Below are 16,974 nucleotides of genomic sequence, written 5' to 3'. Positions count from 1 at the left end.
TTAATGAACATTCCTCTTCCCTCCTTAGGAACAAAGTGTTTTAGTTCCCAAGGGCCCTCTGAGTGTCTTCTGTGACAATCCAGTCCCTTTCTTTGTTCCCCAGCCTTTAAAAGGTCATTGATCAGTGTGTTTGCTATCTCCACTTCCCTCCCAGCTCTCTCTAGTCTTGACAAAACTTCCAGACCTCTGCAAGGAGTCCCTTTGTGTTAAATTGTTGCAGTTAAAACAACTGTTTCAGCTTACACTGTTCAGGGAGACCCTGGATAACATATAGTAAGTCACCCTGAAGAGTGGACAAGATCTAAAAGCAAAGATCTCTAGGAAAGAATGCTTGCCACAGCATTGTTTCTGATAGCATCAGCAAGAAAAGAACGTAGAACAGATAACCTTTAGAAGATACTGGCTGGATGGAGGGATAGTATGTCAGCAGATGGGCTGTTATGTGCCGGTTCTGTGTCTAATCACAACTAAATGCAATGTAACACGGTTCTCTATGTGGTCCTGGCCGGGTAGAAAGATCTATGGAACACTGCTACGGCATCTGACTGACAGTGGCTTGCCTGCCGTGAGGACTGGGTTCGACCTCACCCCCAAGGGGAGAAAACTGACAAAAATTCAATGTAGACCGAGTTTTCGATGAGAGTACATTGTTCACGGGTTTTCATAGTAGTGCCATGGTTATGATAGAGAATGGTCTACGCTTTAGAACACAGCATTGTCAGAGTGCGGGTAAAGGACACAATGCCACCAACTGTCAGGAGATTTAGGGGAAAAACTCACCAGTGTTGATATATAGCTACATGACAGTTGTAACAAAATTAAAAAATCTACCTTGTTATTCCTGTCCTCATTGTCCTCTTAGTTGTTTTTATAGCTACAGTCCCTAATTTGAAACTGTTTCAAAATAAAGTATAAGGAACAGAATTATATTTTTCGATGTCTCAAGTGAAAATCCTCCAGACATATGAAAAGAGTTTGTTTTTTTTTTTTAAGAAAAAAAAAAGACCTCAATTTTGTAACAGGGAAGGGTGTGTTGATCCAGTCAAAATTCTTTCTCCATGCCTCCTATACTCTAACCTCATTGGTGGAATTTGCCCCAAGTCCATCTAGTTAGCAAGCAAATAATGAGACTGGGTTGGTTTTTTTTTACTTCTACTTGACTTTCGAATATGTGATTTTAGTCACTGTGTGGCATATGCTTCTACAAGCAGCAGCTTCTGTATTCTATAAAGAAATGGTTTAAAAAGAATAAATGACAGTTGAAAAATAGTAGAAGGCACGTGTGTACCTTCAGACAACAAATCAATGCTGTCCCTTTCCAGAAGCAGACACTGTGCGCCCATTGATGTAGAGTCTCCCAGGAAGAAGGTAAGGTTGTTAGAATCCAGAAGCTTGGAAAAGAGGCCTTGTCTTCCAGGCTCAGGAGCTAGGGGACAGACACTGGGGGTACACAGACCTCTAGTAGCAGTGACCAGCTGGCTGTGAAGTGCCCAGGGTCACTAAGAACTGGGGGTAGGAGGACCCTGACAGGAAGAGCAGGTTTCCACCCCACTGGCCTGGGGTCCCCATCTCACGGTTTCCCTTTGCAAAGCCTAAGGAGAATCTGTGGTCATGGGCTACTGCGGTTTGCTGAGGGCCAGTCTGCCTCACAGACAGTGCCAAAGATGGATCTGGTTTCGAGGATAGGAACTTTTAAAAAGAGCTTCAGAGCATTGACTTCATTCTGAAATGTTTGTACAAATGCTTACTCTCAGTAGTAATATAAGATTTTCTGGAGGCTGCAGAGATGGCTCAGCAGTTAAGAGAAAACCAGAGTTCGTTCCCAGCACCCACATCCTCCCTCCATGCCCTCCCGTATACCCCTCTTCTTTTACTAATTGTTATCACATGCATAAATGTATGTACATATGTATTCCTAAATATTACGTCTCAGTCTATATAGGGTTACTTGTGTGTGTTTGAAGGGATGACCGTCAGGTGCCGCATGCCTAGCTGGTATGCTCTTTCCTACTAGAGAGAACTGGCTCTTTCCCGTCTCAGCATCCTCAGCTGCCAGTGGTCCTATGCGTTTGAGGCCTCGCATACTCTTCCTGTCCACTTTGATGTGTCCATTGGTGTTGCCCTTGTTCAACTCTTGCTTGGGAAGTCATGTCACTGAGACTCTGTGGGTGTCGCTTCTGACATTCCTAGGAGCCACAGTGTCCCAGCAGACTCCCTCATGTTGATGGGAGGGCAGAACGTGTGTGTGTGTATGAGTCTATGGCTATAGTGGGAGAGAGTGCTTTTACACACTGTGCCTTCCGGGCTCACATACGCTCAGGTCGTCAGGCTGGGCGGCAAGTGCCTTCACCTGCCAAGCCACCTTTCTAGCTATGTGTTTATTTCTGATTATTACGATAAACAGGAAGTATTGCCAAGTTAATTTCACGTTTAGAGATTTGCGTAGCTTTGACTTGCTGCTCATCTGTGCTTCTTAGCCTGCCTTTTTGTATAATCTCACTTTTCTATTGTTTTGTTCATTTAAAAATTTATCTCTAGGTCACTTAATTCCAGCGATTGCCCTTTGCTGGAAGCCACAAATATGCTGTTCTCATTTGTCACTTATCTTGACTGTCGAGCTGTGTTGACATTTGGGAAATGATCATTTTGTCTTTATCTTTTGTTTCAATTCTCTTCAGAAATCCCTGAAAGGATTTATATATCTCTAGCTATTCTTTTGTTTTTTCATTTTAAGTTTTATTTTTAATGATAAATTAAACAATTTTAAATATAGTAATTTAGTTATCAGATGCAGATTGATAATTTAAAACATGTCCTCAATCCATACTGTTTCTTTGCTTATTTGAATTACATTCACTAAACATGTTTTTTTCTCTAATGGCCTTCTGTCTAGTTTTCCTGTTTGATCTTCTCCAATGCCTTAATTGTTGTAGCTTTAAAATGTCCTTTCCGGCTCTTTACCTACGATGGAAACTTGAGGATTATCCCACCGGTTCCCAGAAAACACCACGCGGAGCACTACTTGGCCTAGCATTTGGCTTATAAAATAATTTGAGAGTAATTGCCAACTCTAATAGCTTATGTCACTCATCTAGGAATGTAGTATTATAGATGAGTATCTAATAGCCTTCCTGCATCAGATTCAGGAGCATCCTCATCACATTCCTGTGGTCCCCGTAAAAATAGCCACTGTGTGCTACTTAGCATTTACCTCCTTACTTACGCATCCAACATGGACAAAGCAGTCTTAGGGGCGAGGCAGTTTGCCCAGAGTTATACAGCTAGGAGGCGTGGAAGGCAAGCAAGGCCTGGGCTGGACTGAGTCTCTGCTCTGAGTCCCTAACTCCCCAGACGGTTAAGACCTCGGCCTCCTGCTTTGTCACTTAGAATCCTAGTTTTAGCTTCCTTCCTCACGTTGTTTCACAGAGTATGCTTCTCCACTGTAGCTTAGTGAAAAAGGAGACGCGATGAGTAACTCTGATTATTAAATGTCATCTAACATCAGGCATTTGCTAATGTTGACGAAAGGATGCTCTAAATTGGAAATCTGCAATGGGGGATAATCATTTATAAAGTTTCGAGGTCACGCATAATTAAAAATCACTCCTTATTTTAGCAGAGCTGTGAATTCATCCTTAAGATGAAACAGAGACAGTTGTGTGCCTTGGAATATCAGCCAAAGAAGAATTTGTCTAAAAAATAGTCTTCCAGATTTGTGCTTCTAAGAAAAAACTATGTGTTTGTGCAGTTCATTGAATACTGATGTTAATGCTATGTTAATTTTTTACGTGTGTGTGTGTGTGTGTGTGTGTGTGTGTGTGTTGGAGTGAGCACAATCCACTGTGTCCATGCATGGAGGAGTCTATTGGTTCTGTCCCCCAACCAAATGGATTCGGGAATCAAACTCAGCTCATGAGGCCTGGCAGCTGGCGCCTTACTGAACCGTCTTACTGGTCCCTCTTAACAGTATTAGAGATTTTATTTTCTTTTCTTTTCTAGCAGTCATTTACGTCTGCTGTTCTGTCTTAACACTTGGGCACTTAATGTGTTAGGAACACCCCATGCAGAGAAAAACAAACTCACTGATACACAATTAAATGACATAAATTTTCTGGGCAGTGGTGATGCAAGCCCTTAATCCCAGTGCTCAAGAAACAGAAGCAAATGAATCTGTGAGTTCGAGGCCAGCCTGGTCTACAGCGTGAGCTCCAGGATAGGCAGGGCTACAGAGAAACCCTGTCTCAGTAATAATAATAATAATAATAACATAAGTTCAAACGTATAAGATTTTGTCTAAAAATTTTTTTTTTAATGTGTATGGATGTTTCATCTGTCTGTATGTTGTATGTGGTACCTGTAGCAGTCAGAAGAGGGCATCAGATCCTCTGGAACTAGAATTATGTTTGGTTATGAGCCACCATGTGGGTGTGGGGAACTGAACCTGGGTCTTCTGGAAGAGCAGCCAGTGCTCCCTCCAGTTCCAGTTCAAATGTACTTTTAATTGAACATGTCGACAAGTTTCCCAAATTGTTAGACTGTAAGAATTTGTTTTAATTTTCATTTCAAAGTAAACCACAGCCCAGTACAATGTATTTAAAACTTCCAGTTTAGAGACCAGCAGTGCTTTCTCAGATAATGCATTGATGTATTTAATTCGGTGTCAAGAGCCGTCCTTTCTGATAATAAATGTGACGATTATTCTTACTCGGTTATTAGTCAAAGGAAATGACAGTTGTGGGCTTTACATCCCAACCGCGCACACGTTGGTGAATTTGCTTGTTTGGTTTGAGCTTTTGCATTACTGTCTCTTTGCAGGCAAAGCAGGGTTCTCTTGGCAACAGGGACACTGCTTCTTCCTGTTGTGTGTTCGGTACACTAAGCTCTGGTATCCTATTCTCCTACTGCAACTTATGCTATGCAAAAGCTCTGGCCTTTCTGCTCAGCTATTATCACATCATTTTCCCTCGGCCTTTTAGTCACTCCCTTTTCTAAATATAAGCGGAAATGAATTTTGTAAGAATTTAAGCAACAATTTTTATTTAAATCGGATCTTTTTGTTTATTTGTACAAATGTTTGTTATTATTTGAGGCAGAGTCTCAGTGTGTAGATTTGGCTGCCTGGTACTTGCTGTGGTAAAACAGGCAGGCTGACCTTGAACTCACAGAGATTCACCTGTCTCTGCCTTTTACGTGCCGGGATTAAATGCATGCGCCACCACACCTGGCTTAAGCAATCCTTTAATCTTGTGTGTTGTGTGTTGTGTGTGTGTGTGTTTGTGTGTGTGTTGTGACCAGAAGTAAGGATGTACTCAGTGTGTATCTGTTCCTTCTGCCTCTGCCCTCCTCTGAGCCACCCTGCCCACTAAGGTATAGATTTGGATCTGACAGTAGTGACTGGCATTTGTTTTGTTTCTTTTTTGTTTGCTTGTTTTTCTGTCTCACCTGTGCCCGGCCCAGTAGAATCTGGAGTACTGGTGGACTAGTTCCAACCAGCCTGTGAGAGGAGAAAAGTCAATATATAGCAAATCAAATGTCAATACATTGCAAATCAAATAGGCCTCTGACCATTGCCCTGTAAACCCAAATGAGTACATTTCTCCTGGGGTAGAAAATACCGTGACTGTTAACCAGAGATGAGCTGGATTCCTGTGGTTGTGCACTTCAAGGCAATGAGCCTGTGGTGTCGGCATAGTGAAGGAAGGTGACTCAGCCTGCGTCAGGGACTGATCCAGTGGATGGTGTTCATATCACAAGAGACAAATGAGCCAGGCACTAGGTCAGGGGGACTGGGGACCGGGTTACAGCGGTAAGCGAAAGATAGCATGAAATAGCTCACGAGCCAACAGGAAGATGACTCTGGAGAACCAGCTGGACCGCTAGTGTTTGTGAGGTGAGAGCAGACACAGTTCTCCTAAGAGACACCAGAGCTGAGGGCTAAAGCCTTGTTCCTCCACATTGACTGCTGGAGAGTTGGTCTGAGCATCGTGTGTGATCTTAGCAAAGACGCAATCTCGGGCCTCACCCCAGATTTAACCAAATCAGATGACACCTTTTAATGAGAGCCCCCAAGACTTGTGCACATTAGAGTCCCAGAAGCGCTGGCCTCAGCTTCAGTGGGAGTTGAAGTGAAAGAGCTGGAAAACAGGAGCTAATGCAGAGACCCATCCTGCTTGGTGCTGTCTAAGAACCAGAACAGACTGGAGCCCAGAGATGGGGCAGGTTACAATGGAGAGGACTGTGGGGACCAAACATGCATCTTGTCCTTTCCAGCAGGGAAATAATCTTCCTGGTAGCTGAATGGCTGCAGTAAAGCCAGTTAGGAGCATAAGTCAGTAATCCAGACAAGAATGAAGATAACTAAAATAACTAAAATGTGGTGATCAAGAGAATGGAATTCATTTGACAGATACATGACACAGTTGAAGGTTTGGAATGGATTGGAAGAAACGAGAGTGGTTGCCAAGGATCATTTCTGGATTCCCAGTGTGTACAATGATGAACTGATTCAGGGAAGCAAGGGGTTTTCCTAAAGAAAAGGGTAGTATAGAAATCAGAGCGTGTAACTGTTCTGCATCTGTGTGGGGATGGAGCAACAAGCTCAGAGATTTCCTGAGGACACAGAGTAAAAGGGGTTCAGTACCACCCGTGATAGATCCCCAACGTGACAAATACACAGCCACTCTGATCTGATACGAGCTGTGTACAAATGTGCCAGTGCTGTGCCCTCAAAACACGTGTGAGCAGTGCGTTAACACTTGAAGTTGATTGCGGGCCTTGAGATGTTTTAATAAAACAACTTGATGAAAGTGGATAAACCTGCCAGGGAGGCAAGAAAAGACCCGAGGGAAGCATAGAAACCAGGAACCAGTATCGTGGCAGCCTAGCAGGGAAGAACATTCCAAAAGAATCTTGTCCGTCCACACGTCTGAAACGCCAGGGAAGGAGTCTCTGTCCAACTCCGCAGACATTCCTGGGAGGCGTCCGAAGCGTTGTTTTGATGACATCATAGAGAGAGCAGCAAGTATGAAGAGAGTTGATGGGGAGGCGTGAGAAGAAAGAGCTCAGCTGGTGAGCACCACTGCTAAACCAAGCCGGGGAAATGTTCTAAGGAAGGCTAGTAGTACGAGTGAAGGATGCTGGGTTTCTGGGGGTCGTTAGAATAGTGATGTGTACGGGTGTGAGGTGAGTGGGCAGGGGTGCACAGGCGTGAACCCTGAGAAATTACAATTGTAGGTACACTTTTCTGTCCCGCCAGCCAGTTCCCAAATAACCACACAGAGACTTATTATTAATTATAGGTGCTCGGCCAATAGGCTTGTTACTAGCTAACTTTTACAGTTGAAATTAACCCATATTTCTTATCTACACTCTGCCACGTGGCTCGGTACGACAAGTTCATCTCCTGCTTCCTCTGCATCTCCTCATGACCCCTGAGGCTCTTCCTCTTCCTCACCTGTCTGCCAGTCCCACCTAACCTCTACCTGTCCAACTCTCAGTCAGCTTCTTTATTAAACCAATCACCGTGACATGTCATCACACAATGTAAAGGAATATTCCACAGACAGCGGAGAACAGAAAAGTTCATCAGAGGTGGTGTCTCTGAAGCCACTGGTACTCAAGTCGAAGCTATAAGAACTAAACCATAACAAAAGGAACAGAGAAAGAGAGAGAGGAGAGAGAGAGAGAGGCCAATTGCAAAGACAAGAAGGCCTAACTTCGTCCTGCCTAGCTATTGGCTATTCAGCTCTTTATTAAACCAATCAGAAGGCACCTTGGCAAAGACACACCTTTACAAAGTACAAAAGGATTATTCTACAACAGCTACTATGTCTGGATAACATGAAATTTTACACTAACTACTATTTTAAGGAGTAATTATGATTATGGATAGGGAGGGTCAATGCAATGTGACTGTCAATTCCTTCCAAATAAATTTGTAAATATAAAGCAGTTCTAATAATCGGACCAGTAACATTTTTGAAGGAACTTCAAAAGTGAATTATAAAGTGGATAGGCAAAACTAAAGAGCCCAGACTTCCAGAGTAAGTTTGGAAGACTTGCAGGCTGTCGGTGTGGTGGTGTTGCAGGAGAAGAAGAGCCTGTACTAAGAGCACAGAAGCATCCATTGTGGACAGCTGCCACATGGAAACATGGACTTCACACTTCTATGAAGGTGGACTCATCCCTGGACAGTCTGAAAAGTCAAAAGGAAAATATGTCCTGACTTTTAACCACAAAAACTACCAGGACCAGATAGGTTAAAGACTTATTTAATATGAAAAGCCGTACTGACTTAAAAGCTCTGAAAGAAATGAGAAAAGTAGGTTTATACATTCAGGGTAGCAAGGATTTCCTTAAAAGAAAAGCATGGATAAATAATAAAGGAAATGTTTGATAAATTTGGATACATTAAGAACAAAAACTTGGTACCAGGCATGATGCCCATGCCTGGAATCATAACACGGGCTCATGATAATCATAACAGGAGGATCACAAATTTGAGGCAAGTTTGTTCCTCAGGAAAACAAATCTTTATAAAACAAACAAACAGATAAAAACACCCTGAAAACAAACACTCAGAGGATAAAAAGAAAACAAACCATTGTAATAGTGCATTATACACAGAACAGAGGACAGGTATCCAGAATATAGAGAGCTCTTAAATTATACACACAACAGAGGACAGGTATCCAGAATATAGAGAGCTCTTAAATTTATATTGGAAAAGATAGATAAATCAATTAAAAACTTGGCAAAGTCACTCAGCAATAAAACGTCTCTTTGCAACAGAGGCCATTCTAGAAAACCACAGCCAATCAAAATGTCGAGAACAAGGAACCGACCGTGTGATGCCAAGACCTACCTGCTAAATCTACAACACAACTTCTGCCTTAAGGCTGAGGGATCGTAACAGAAGAGGGGGCAGAAAGATGGTAAGAGCCAGAGGAACCGGATGTTTGCTGTGAGATTTCCCCTTCTGAAAATGCTAGAGAAACTACATCCATGAAGTCTCACCAATGTGGCTGTCTAAGCGTGATCTGCACAAGGACGACACCAGTAGACATGTGTTGGCAGAGACTGCATGTTTGTTCCCAGCTACCCAGACCATGAGATAATCACACAGAAACTATATTATTTGCAATACTGTTTGGCCAATGGCTTAAGTGTATTCCTGGCTTACTCTTATATCTTAAATTAACCCTTTTTTTTCTTTTTTTTTTTTCTTCCTTTTTTTGGTTTTTCGAGACAGGGTTTCTCTGTAGCTTTGGAGCCTGTCCTGGGACTAGCTCATGTAGACCAGGCTGGACTCAAACTCACAAAAATCTGTGTGCCTCTGCCTCCCGAGTGCTGGAATTAAAGGCATGTGCCACCACGACCCTGCGAATTAATCCATTTCTATTAATCTGTGTATTGCCACGTGACTGTGGCTTCAGGGTAAAGTTCCATCAGTGTCTGTCTCTGGCAGGGCTGCATGGCTTCTCCCTGACTCCACCTTCTTTTTCCCAGTATTCAGTTTAGTTTTCCCACCTAGCTCTATTCTGCCAAGCCACTGGCCAAAACAGATTTATTCATTAACCAATGAAAGCAACACATGGACAGAAGGACTCCCCACACACGGAAGGGGAAAGCAGACGGGACCTCATTCCTAGATAAAGACTTGTGGGTAACTAAGGAAATAGTCTGCTCTGCAAAGAGCCCCCCCCCCCATTTGGCTGTCCCAAGTGGTCAGCCCTGAAATCATACACTTTAATCAGGGAATTTATATGCTATAAAATTGACTCTTTGGACCTGTGCACGTCACTAGTATTTAACAAAGTTAGTAAAATAGTTTATACTACTGTGACTAATGTATTTTTCTGTGTGAGGGCATTCTGTAAGAATGTGCACCGCCTGCATGCAGTCTCCACAGGGACAGGCGTTACCAGTAGTTGTGAGCCACCATGTGGGTGCTAGGAATTGAACTCTGGGTCCTCTCGCACTCAGCTCCTAACTGCTGAGCCGTCTCTTGAGCCCCTACTGTGACTAATTTTAGGGTATCTTGTCACTGCTGAGGGACTTTAAGACCATTTTTGTCACTACTGTGTGCATTACCATTGTCATCTTATTCCCCTTGGCACCTGTCCCATGGCAATCCCTGATTTTAGTATATTATTCTCTCATTTTGACTGTTTTATAGAAATAGTATTACATAATAGCCTTTGGTGTTTAGCTTCTTTAATGTAAGCCAATTCGAAGGTTCATCTGACTTATGAAATTATTCAATAGCAATGAATGTGGCCAAGTACAATTGCCGTGTACAGTTAACATATGGTCAACTGATTTCAAACAACTGCCAAGAAAATTTACTTTGGGGAAAAAAAAACACTCCTGGGTCCATCGAGGTCCAAATTTCATCCTATTTCCTTCTAAAAGTTTTATAGTCTTAACTCTTCTATTTAAATCTCTGACCTTTGTTGGGTTAATATTGTATATGGCATGAAGTCGAGGTACAAATTTATTTTGTTAAGTGTATCTAGTTTTCCCAGCATCTTTTGTTAAAAAGATAATGGGTTTTTTTTTCCCCAAAGTAAATTTTCTTGGCAGTTGTCTGAAATCAGTTGACCATATGTTAATATATGGGTTTATTTCTGACCTGTCAAATCTGTCGTGTTGGTCTATAAGCCTTTTGAGGGGATTAGGGATTAAGCATAAGGCGAGACACACACCGGACATGGCCCTTAGCATTGAGACACAGCCTCATTTTCACACCGTATTAGGTCCAGGAACTTGCCGGTAACTTTTACAGTTTGGAGTGTGCTGTGTGTGCTGTGTGTGTGTGTGTGTGTGTGTGTGTGTGTGTGTATGTGAGTTTCTCATGTTATTTTAGCTGTGTGGGTTCTTTGCACTTCAGTGTGAATTTTAGGGTCAGCTTAATCTTTCTGTAAAAGAAAGTGGCTGGAAGTTTGATAAGATTGCTCTGAGTGCCTTCGTCAGTGTTGGGGGGGCAGTGCCATCTTTTTTATGACAGAGTCTCGATATATAAGATAGTCTAGGCTGTAGTGGAACTCCTCATCCTCTTGCCTCAACCTTCCAGGTGCTGGGATTACGAGCATTTGCCATCTTAACAGTGTTGGTTCTTGGGGGCTGGAGAGATGGCTCAGTGGTTGAGAGCATTGCCTGCTCTTCCAAAGGTCCTGAGTTCAATTCCCGGCAACCACATGGTGGCTCACAACCATCTGTAGTGATATCTGGCGCCCTCCTCTGGCGTGAGGGCATACATGCAGACAGATTATTGTATACATAATAATAATAACAGAATACTTAAAAAAAAACAGTGTTGGTTCTCAGATCTGTGAGCATAGAATAGGGGGTGTCTTTCCATCTGATTTGAGATTTAGTTCCACTTAATGGTGTCTCACCATTCCCAGTGTACAAGTCTTGACACTTAGTTTGTAAAATTTATTCCTAAATAGTTTAATTTTTTTTCTTTTTTTTTTTTTTTTTTTTGGTTTTTTCGAGACAGGGTTTCTCTGTGGCTTTGGAGCCTGTCCTGGAACTAGCTCTGTAGACCAGGCTGGTCTCGAACTCACAGAGATCCACCTGCCTCTGCCTCCCGAGTGCTGGGATTAAAGGCGTGCGCCACCACCGCCCGGCAATAGTTTAATTTTTAATGCTATTCTAAGTGGAATTATTTTCTTAAGTTTATATTCTAGCAGTTTGCTGTTACTGAATTGGAGAATTTTTTTTTTCTTTTTGGTTTTGGTTTTTGTTTGTTTGGGTTTTTTTTTAATTTATTTATTTATTAAGGATTTCTGCCTCGTCCCCACAACCGCTTCCCATTTCCCTCCCCCTCCCCCGATCAAGTCCCCCTCCCTCATCTGCTCGAAGAGCAATCAGGGTTCCCTGACCTGTGGTAAGCCCAAGGACCGCCCACCTCTATCCAGGTCTAGTAAGGTGAGCATTCAAACTGCCTAGGCTCCCACAAAGCCAGTACGTGCAGTAGGATCAGACAGAGTTTCTCTCTGTTGCCCTGGCTATGCTGGAACTCTTTCTGTAGTCCAGGCTGGCCTGGAACAGAGATCCACATGACTCTGCCTCCCAAGTGTTGGGATTAAAGACGTGTGCCACTACCACCCGACTAACTGGAGGATTTGATTTGTAGTGAAATATATGTAACAAAGAAGTTACTTTTTTTAAAAATCACTTTTAAGTATGCACTTTACTAGCAGATTTATCAGAAAACTCACAATGTCCTGTCACCACTGTTTATTTCCACAACCTGTTGGCATTCCAAATAGAAACTGTTTTACCCAGTAAGCAATGTTACTTCCTCCCAGATGCTAGTAACTTTCATCCCTGACTCCCCTCTTTGAAATATGACGTGGAAGTGAACCATCGCCCATCTACTTCAGGCCACGTAATGTTTTCAAAATTTTTCCCATGTTAGTATCGTCAGATTTCCATTTTGTAGCCAAATACGATTTCATTCGCAATTTATACCACGTTTTGTCTGCACATTTTTCTGCCGATAGGTCAGGCTCTTTTTTAAGCGATTGTGAGACGGGCCACCAAGGATATTGGCGCTTCCGTATTGGTCCTTTGCATCTGCCCTCGGTTCCTTTGGCTGTATACTAAGGAGTGGCATTGCTAGATCGCATGGCAATTCTGTGATCAATTTTTTGAGGAATTGCCAAGCTTCCCACAGCGGCTTCTGCATTTCCTGCTTTGAGCAGTGAAAAGCGACGACTTCAATTTTGGACATCTTCACCAGCGCTTGTTATTTTCCTTTTCTGGAGACTAACAATCATCTTAACGGAGGCAGATGTTTATTTTAGATTGAAAATAAACTTCATTCAGCAATCTTTTTAAATGCTAAATCTCCTGACCAGGCAGACATATAGGAAGTCTTTCACAGAAGATGAAGAAACATTGTAAATTTTCTCTGCTTACTGTTAGCTTTGTTTCTTCATTGTAATTGTTATTTCTGTACTTCGTTACATAAAGAAGATAAATGATTCGCTGTAACCTGGAAGTGTTAGATATATATTTGTATATGCATATGTGTGTGGTTATTATTTAAGTTTGGAGATTCTAATTGCTCCTGCCTTTTCCATGGCATTAAAGACAACAGATTCTGCTAGCCGAGCTGTACCAGAGAAGGGTGAAGACATTTGTGGGTATTTCCTGAACCCTTCCTTAATACCAGAACCCTCATCAACCACTGTGAAAAAGAAAGCAGAAGACTTAAGTGACCTCCCCTTGGAGAGCCAGAGAAGCGTGCCGCTCGCTGTGACCGACGCTCTAGAGCACATCATGGAACAGCTCAACGTCTTGACACAGGTAGGTTGACCTTCTGCCCCGGGATAGGATGTCTAGAGCAGGCCCGGGGGTAGCAGCAGGTGAGGCTAATGGTGCAGGGGGAGTTTTGACTGGCAAGGCAAACTCAAGTAGTCATTAGCTAGACACTCTGGGCTAAGCTAGTCTGAGCAAGCTTATAATGTATCACAGAAACATCCTCCCCTCCCTCTGTCCCTCTTCTCCCCCCCTCCTCCCCGTGTGTGTGTACAGCACCCTGTGCTCTCTGTGGCATCCTGTGGCATCTGTGCAGATAGCAGTGGTACTCTGCTATGAATGTTATTTGGTTTTAAGCAGTAATGTTTTATCCTTTGAATTTGTATAATATTTATATTGGTGACTTATAAAGAAATATTTAATAGCATAGAAAAATTTATTGTAAGTAAACACTCCTCTGTAGTACAAAATACTGCCGAAGTTTCTAGTTTTTCACTGATAATCCTCTGCCTGCTGGGTGTGCAATGTCTCTCTCCAGAGTTTCTTCCCGATGGCTTGTGTGCCCATTTTAGAATCTTAGCCAGTCTCTCGAGGCCATTTAGCACAACAAAGAAGTGCGATGGACCTTAAATACTGTTCTAAAAAATCCCCCAGCTCTCTCTGGAGGTATAGATCTAACATAAGGGAAGTCATGTGTTGAAAAGGAAACAATGGTTTCCCCAGTCTGCTGATGGTGTCCTTTGGAGACATCTTTTGTTCTCTTTGTGTGTGCATGTAATCTTTGCTGTGCACAGTGCACACACTGCCTCTCGCGTTAACAGAGCAAGGAGTAAATGCATGAGAGAGAGAGCAGCAACAGTTTCTTGCCAGAATAAATATTTCAGTCTCAAACACCCCCTGCCTAGAAATCACCTCAGTTCTCAACACTGGCCGTGCATCTGCCATTGAGCTGCTAGAAATCATGCAATGTCCACAGAACGCTGTTTCCCTTGTCTGTCTCAGGTAAACCATCAGGCATTGAAGAAGACTCAGTGGTCCTGCCAGTGTTTAGAACCAGTAACTAAGGACCCATTTTGTCCTACACATTCCCTCTCCGGGCCTTTGAAGTTACGCAGCATGTCTGTGGGTGTGGAGTTCTGACAGACGTGAGAAAGCCCTGTGAGACTCTCAAGTCACATTTGCTCACTGAAAATCCCGTGAAGCACACCCATTTCCCTTTGAAACTGTGTGCTGCAGGTGACCCTTCCTTGTGTTTACCAAATGCTTTTTCCTTTAAAGAACTGCTGATCTCTCGGGCACCACGTTCAGTTTCAGTGGACAGTGGTCACTTTCTTCCCTGTCTCCTGTCTGTCAGGTCCTCCTTAGTTGTTTTGGTTGGTTTGGGGTGATTTGTTTGTTGGTTGGTTGGTTTTGTTTTAACTTCTTCAATACTTGAGAATGCTTTGCTCTGCAAGTGGGCACAATAGCACACTAAGTTGGGAGCCCATTTTTTAGTCAGTTTGGGAGCAGGTGATTGATAGTCAAGTCCAAAGACTGGCTGCTGTAGAGCTAAGCTCATCACTCTAAACACCAGGTTGCCCAACACCAATGCCTTCTCAATGGTTTTTTTTCCCCCCTCAGACTGTTTCAATTCTGGAGCAGCGACTGACTTTGACAGAAGATAAGCTGACAGGCTGCCTTGAGAATCAGCAAAAGCTTTTCAATGTCATCCAGCAGAGAACTTGACTGAGAAAGTGTGTGAGCACAAGCCAATAAAGGAAGACCTGTTCAGATGCTCAGGCAGGTGTAGCCGAGGCGGTCCACCCCCCACCCTGCACTCATTACCACAGCTTCTTCAGAGGGCGAGCAACAGAACAACAGGTTGAAGTCATTTTTTAAGAACTAACTTAAACACATAAATCAGTGTCAAGGACCAATTTAAGCTCCTCCCAGTTATAATTGCAGTAATGAAATAATAAGCATTTAAATCCCCTCCCCCATATTATTTGAAATGTCAGTTTTTATCCAAAGTGCGAATCCCCACCGGGAAAGTAACCAGACCTCTAGATTTCATTGTTAAATCATTTCGATTGACCATGTTCAGGCAGTCCCTGAAGGTAATTCATGTATTTCTTAGATGAACACACCCTTGATGCGAAATAATTCACTTCCTTCTAGGTAGCATCTCAGAAAATACGTTATTGAGCCAGCTCATGTTTCGTTCAGGTCAGAAAAACTACCCCCTTATTATCAATGCCCTGGAAAGAGGTTCCCGGAGAATTTCCCACAGCGAGAATAGGCTTGATTAGCAACAACGAGAGTTCTCCTTGTTTGCCGGCAGCGAGAACCCACGCGGCCTGAGTTACAACTGCGGCCTGAGCAAACACACTGCGTCGCACTGAGCTCTGTTGTTGAGAGTTCGCAGAGATTATGTTTGTATGATTTCAGTGTGCCCAAAAGCCAGAACGATGAAAATATATACTCATGTAGATACAAATGAATCACGTGTGTTATCGCTTAGGGCGATGCCGGCGGCTGAATCGGCATATTTTTATTTAGAAAAAAAAATCTGCATATTCTGTTTTATTTTAATGAATTGTGATTTGAAATGAAAGGGAGGCAGGCATTCCAAACGACCTTGGTCACGAGTAAAGCATATTTATCTTCAAATGGAAATCAAAGTCGAAAAGAGGCAAATCCTAGGCAGCCAGCTTTGGGCCTGGAGAACAAAGGCCAGACGCCTCTGAGGGGGCCAAAGGCTATCTACGGCCTGCAAATGAAGAGAAAATGAAGGCCTGGCAGGGTGGGAACTGAGAATTCTCTCCACTAGTTCCAGCTATGTTCCCATGAGCTGGGCTTATCTTCTGTCTCGCTGCGTGTTGTAAATGCCTTTTCTGTCCTGTGAGTGTGACTGTCTAGACATTTTTACAAGCTCACAAAACTAAGAGGCCCTGGACTTTTATACCTTCATTAAGAAGACTACATAAAGAATGAAATGTAACACCAACTTTTGTTTACTCTTTTTTATGCTTCAAACAATAAAAACAGTTCTCTCTTTAAAAAATGATTTTTTTTTTTAATGTTGATAACTAGAAGTGTTAGCATTGCCCTCCTCTAGACTGCAGCCCTCCCTCCGAGTGGCAGTCTTCTGGAGAGCTCCCAGCATCCCCCGTCCCCAGCCTTATCTCTAGAGCAGTGACTCAGGAGGCCTGGGTTGCTAACGCGCTGAGGTGGTCTGGGTATTCATGGCCCGAGGCCCCTATTTAGGGATCCAGCTTCTGTGGCTTCTGACCACCTGGGACTGCCACTTAATTTGCCCAGCATCACAGACCCTTGATGAAAGGTATGATAAGCACAAAAATACCCTGAGGTCTTTCCTCTGGGTGTCATTTTATGACCCCACCCTTTTGTTATTGCTCTCCATGAATCTCCTTGGCCTTCAGCGGCTGCTGCACACTCCCCTCACTAACTGGATTGCCTCCTCTTAGAGAGGAGGTGCGTGCTTGGTTGAACACTTTTTGTTTGTTTGTTTGTTTGTTTAAGGAGAAAGCGAAGGTATCAAACAAAGTGCGAAGTTTGGGTTTTGTTTTGCTTTGTTTGCTTTGATATCCCAAGGACAAGGACTCAAGGTCTCTTCACCTAAGATTTAGGTTCTTGCAAGGGGTTGTCCGGTGGTCTGCCCAGGAGTCATTGCATGGACAGAGGAGGAAGAAACCCGCAACT

At 43.1% G+C, this 16,974-nt stretch overlaps 1 protein-coding gene across 3 annotated transcripts in view; it reads left to right on the top strand.

Annotated features, from left to right (window-relative positions):
* Positions 1 to 16,315, top strand: part of Poc1b (POC1 centriolar protein B) — an 81,152-nt gene extending 64,837 nt beyond the window's left edge. The window contains exons 11-12 of one of the 3 annotated variants that reach the window (XM_041672489.1): positions 13,105 to 13,320; positions 14,893 to 16,315. In XM_041672489.1, coding sequence (XP_041528423.1) covers positions 13,105 to 13,320; positions 14,893 to 14,997 — 321 coding nt within the window. In that variant the 3' untranslated portion in view covers positions 14,998 to 16,315. Of the gene's footprint in view, positions 1 to 13,104; positions 13,321 to 14,274; positions 14,474 to 14,892 lie in introns of those variants that run through there. The other 2 variants (XM_041672479.1, XR_005976177.1) reach the window with 2 other exon arrangements.
* The last annotated feature ends 659 nt before the right edge of the window (positions 16,316 to 16,974 follow it).

Source organism: Microtus oregoni, unplaced genomic scaffold, assembly GCF_018167655.1.
Source record: "Microtus oregoni isolate MIOR12 unplaced genomic scaffold, Mior012 000001F_ref0000356, whole genome shotgun sequence".
NCBI lineage: Eukaryota > Metazoa > Chordata > Mammalia > Rodentia > Cricetidae > Microtus > Microtus oregoni.
The sequence above is the reverse complement of the archived record's forward strand: the minus strand, read 5'-3'. Positions and strand labels throughout refer to the sequence as shown.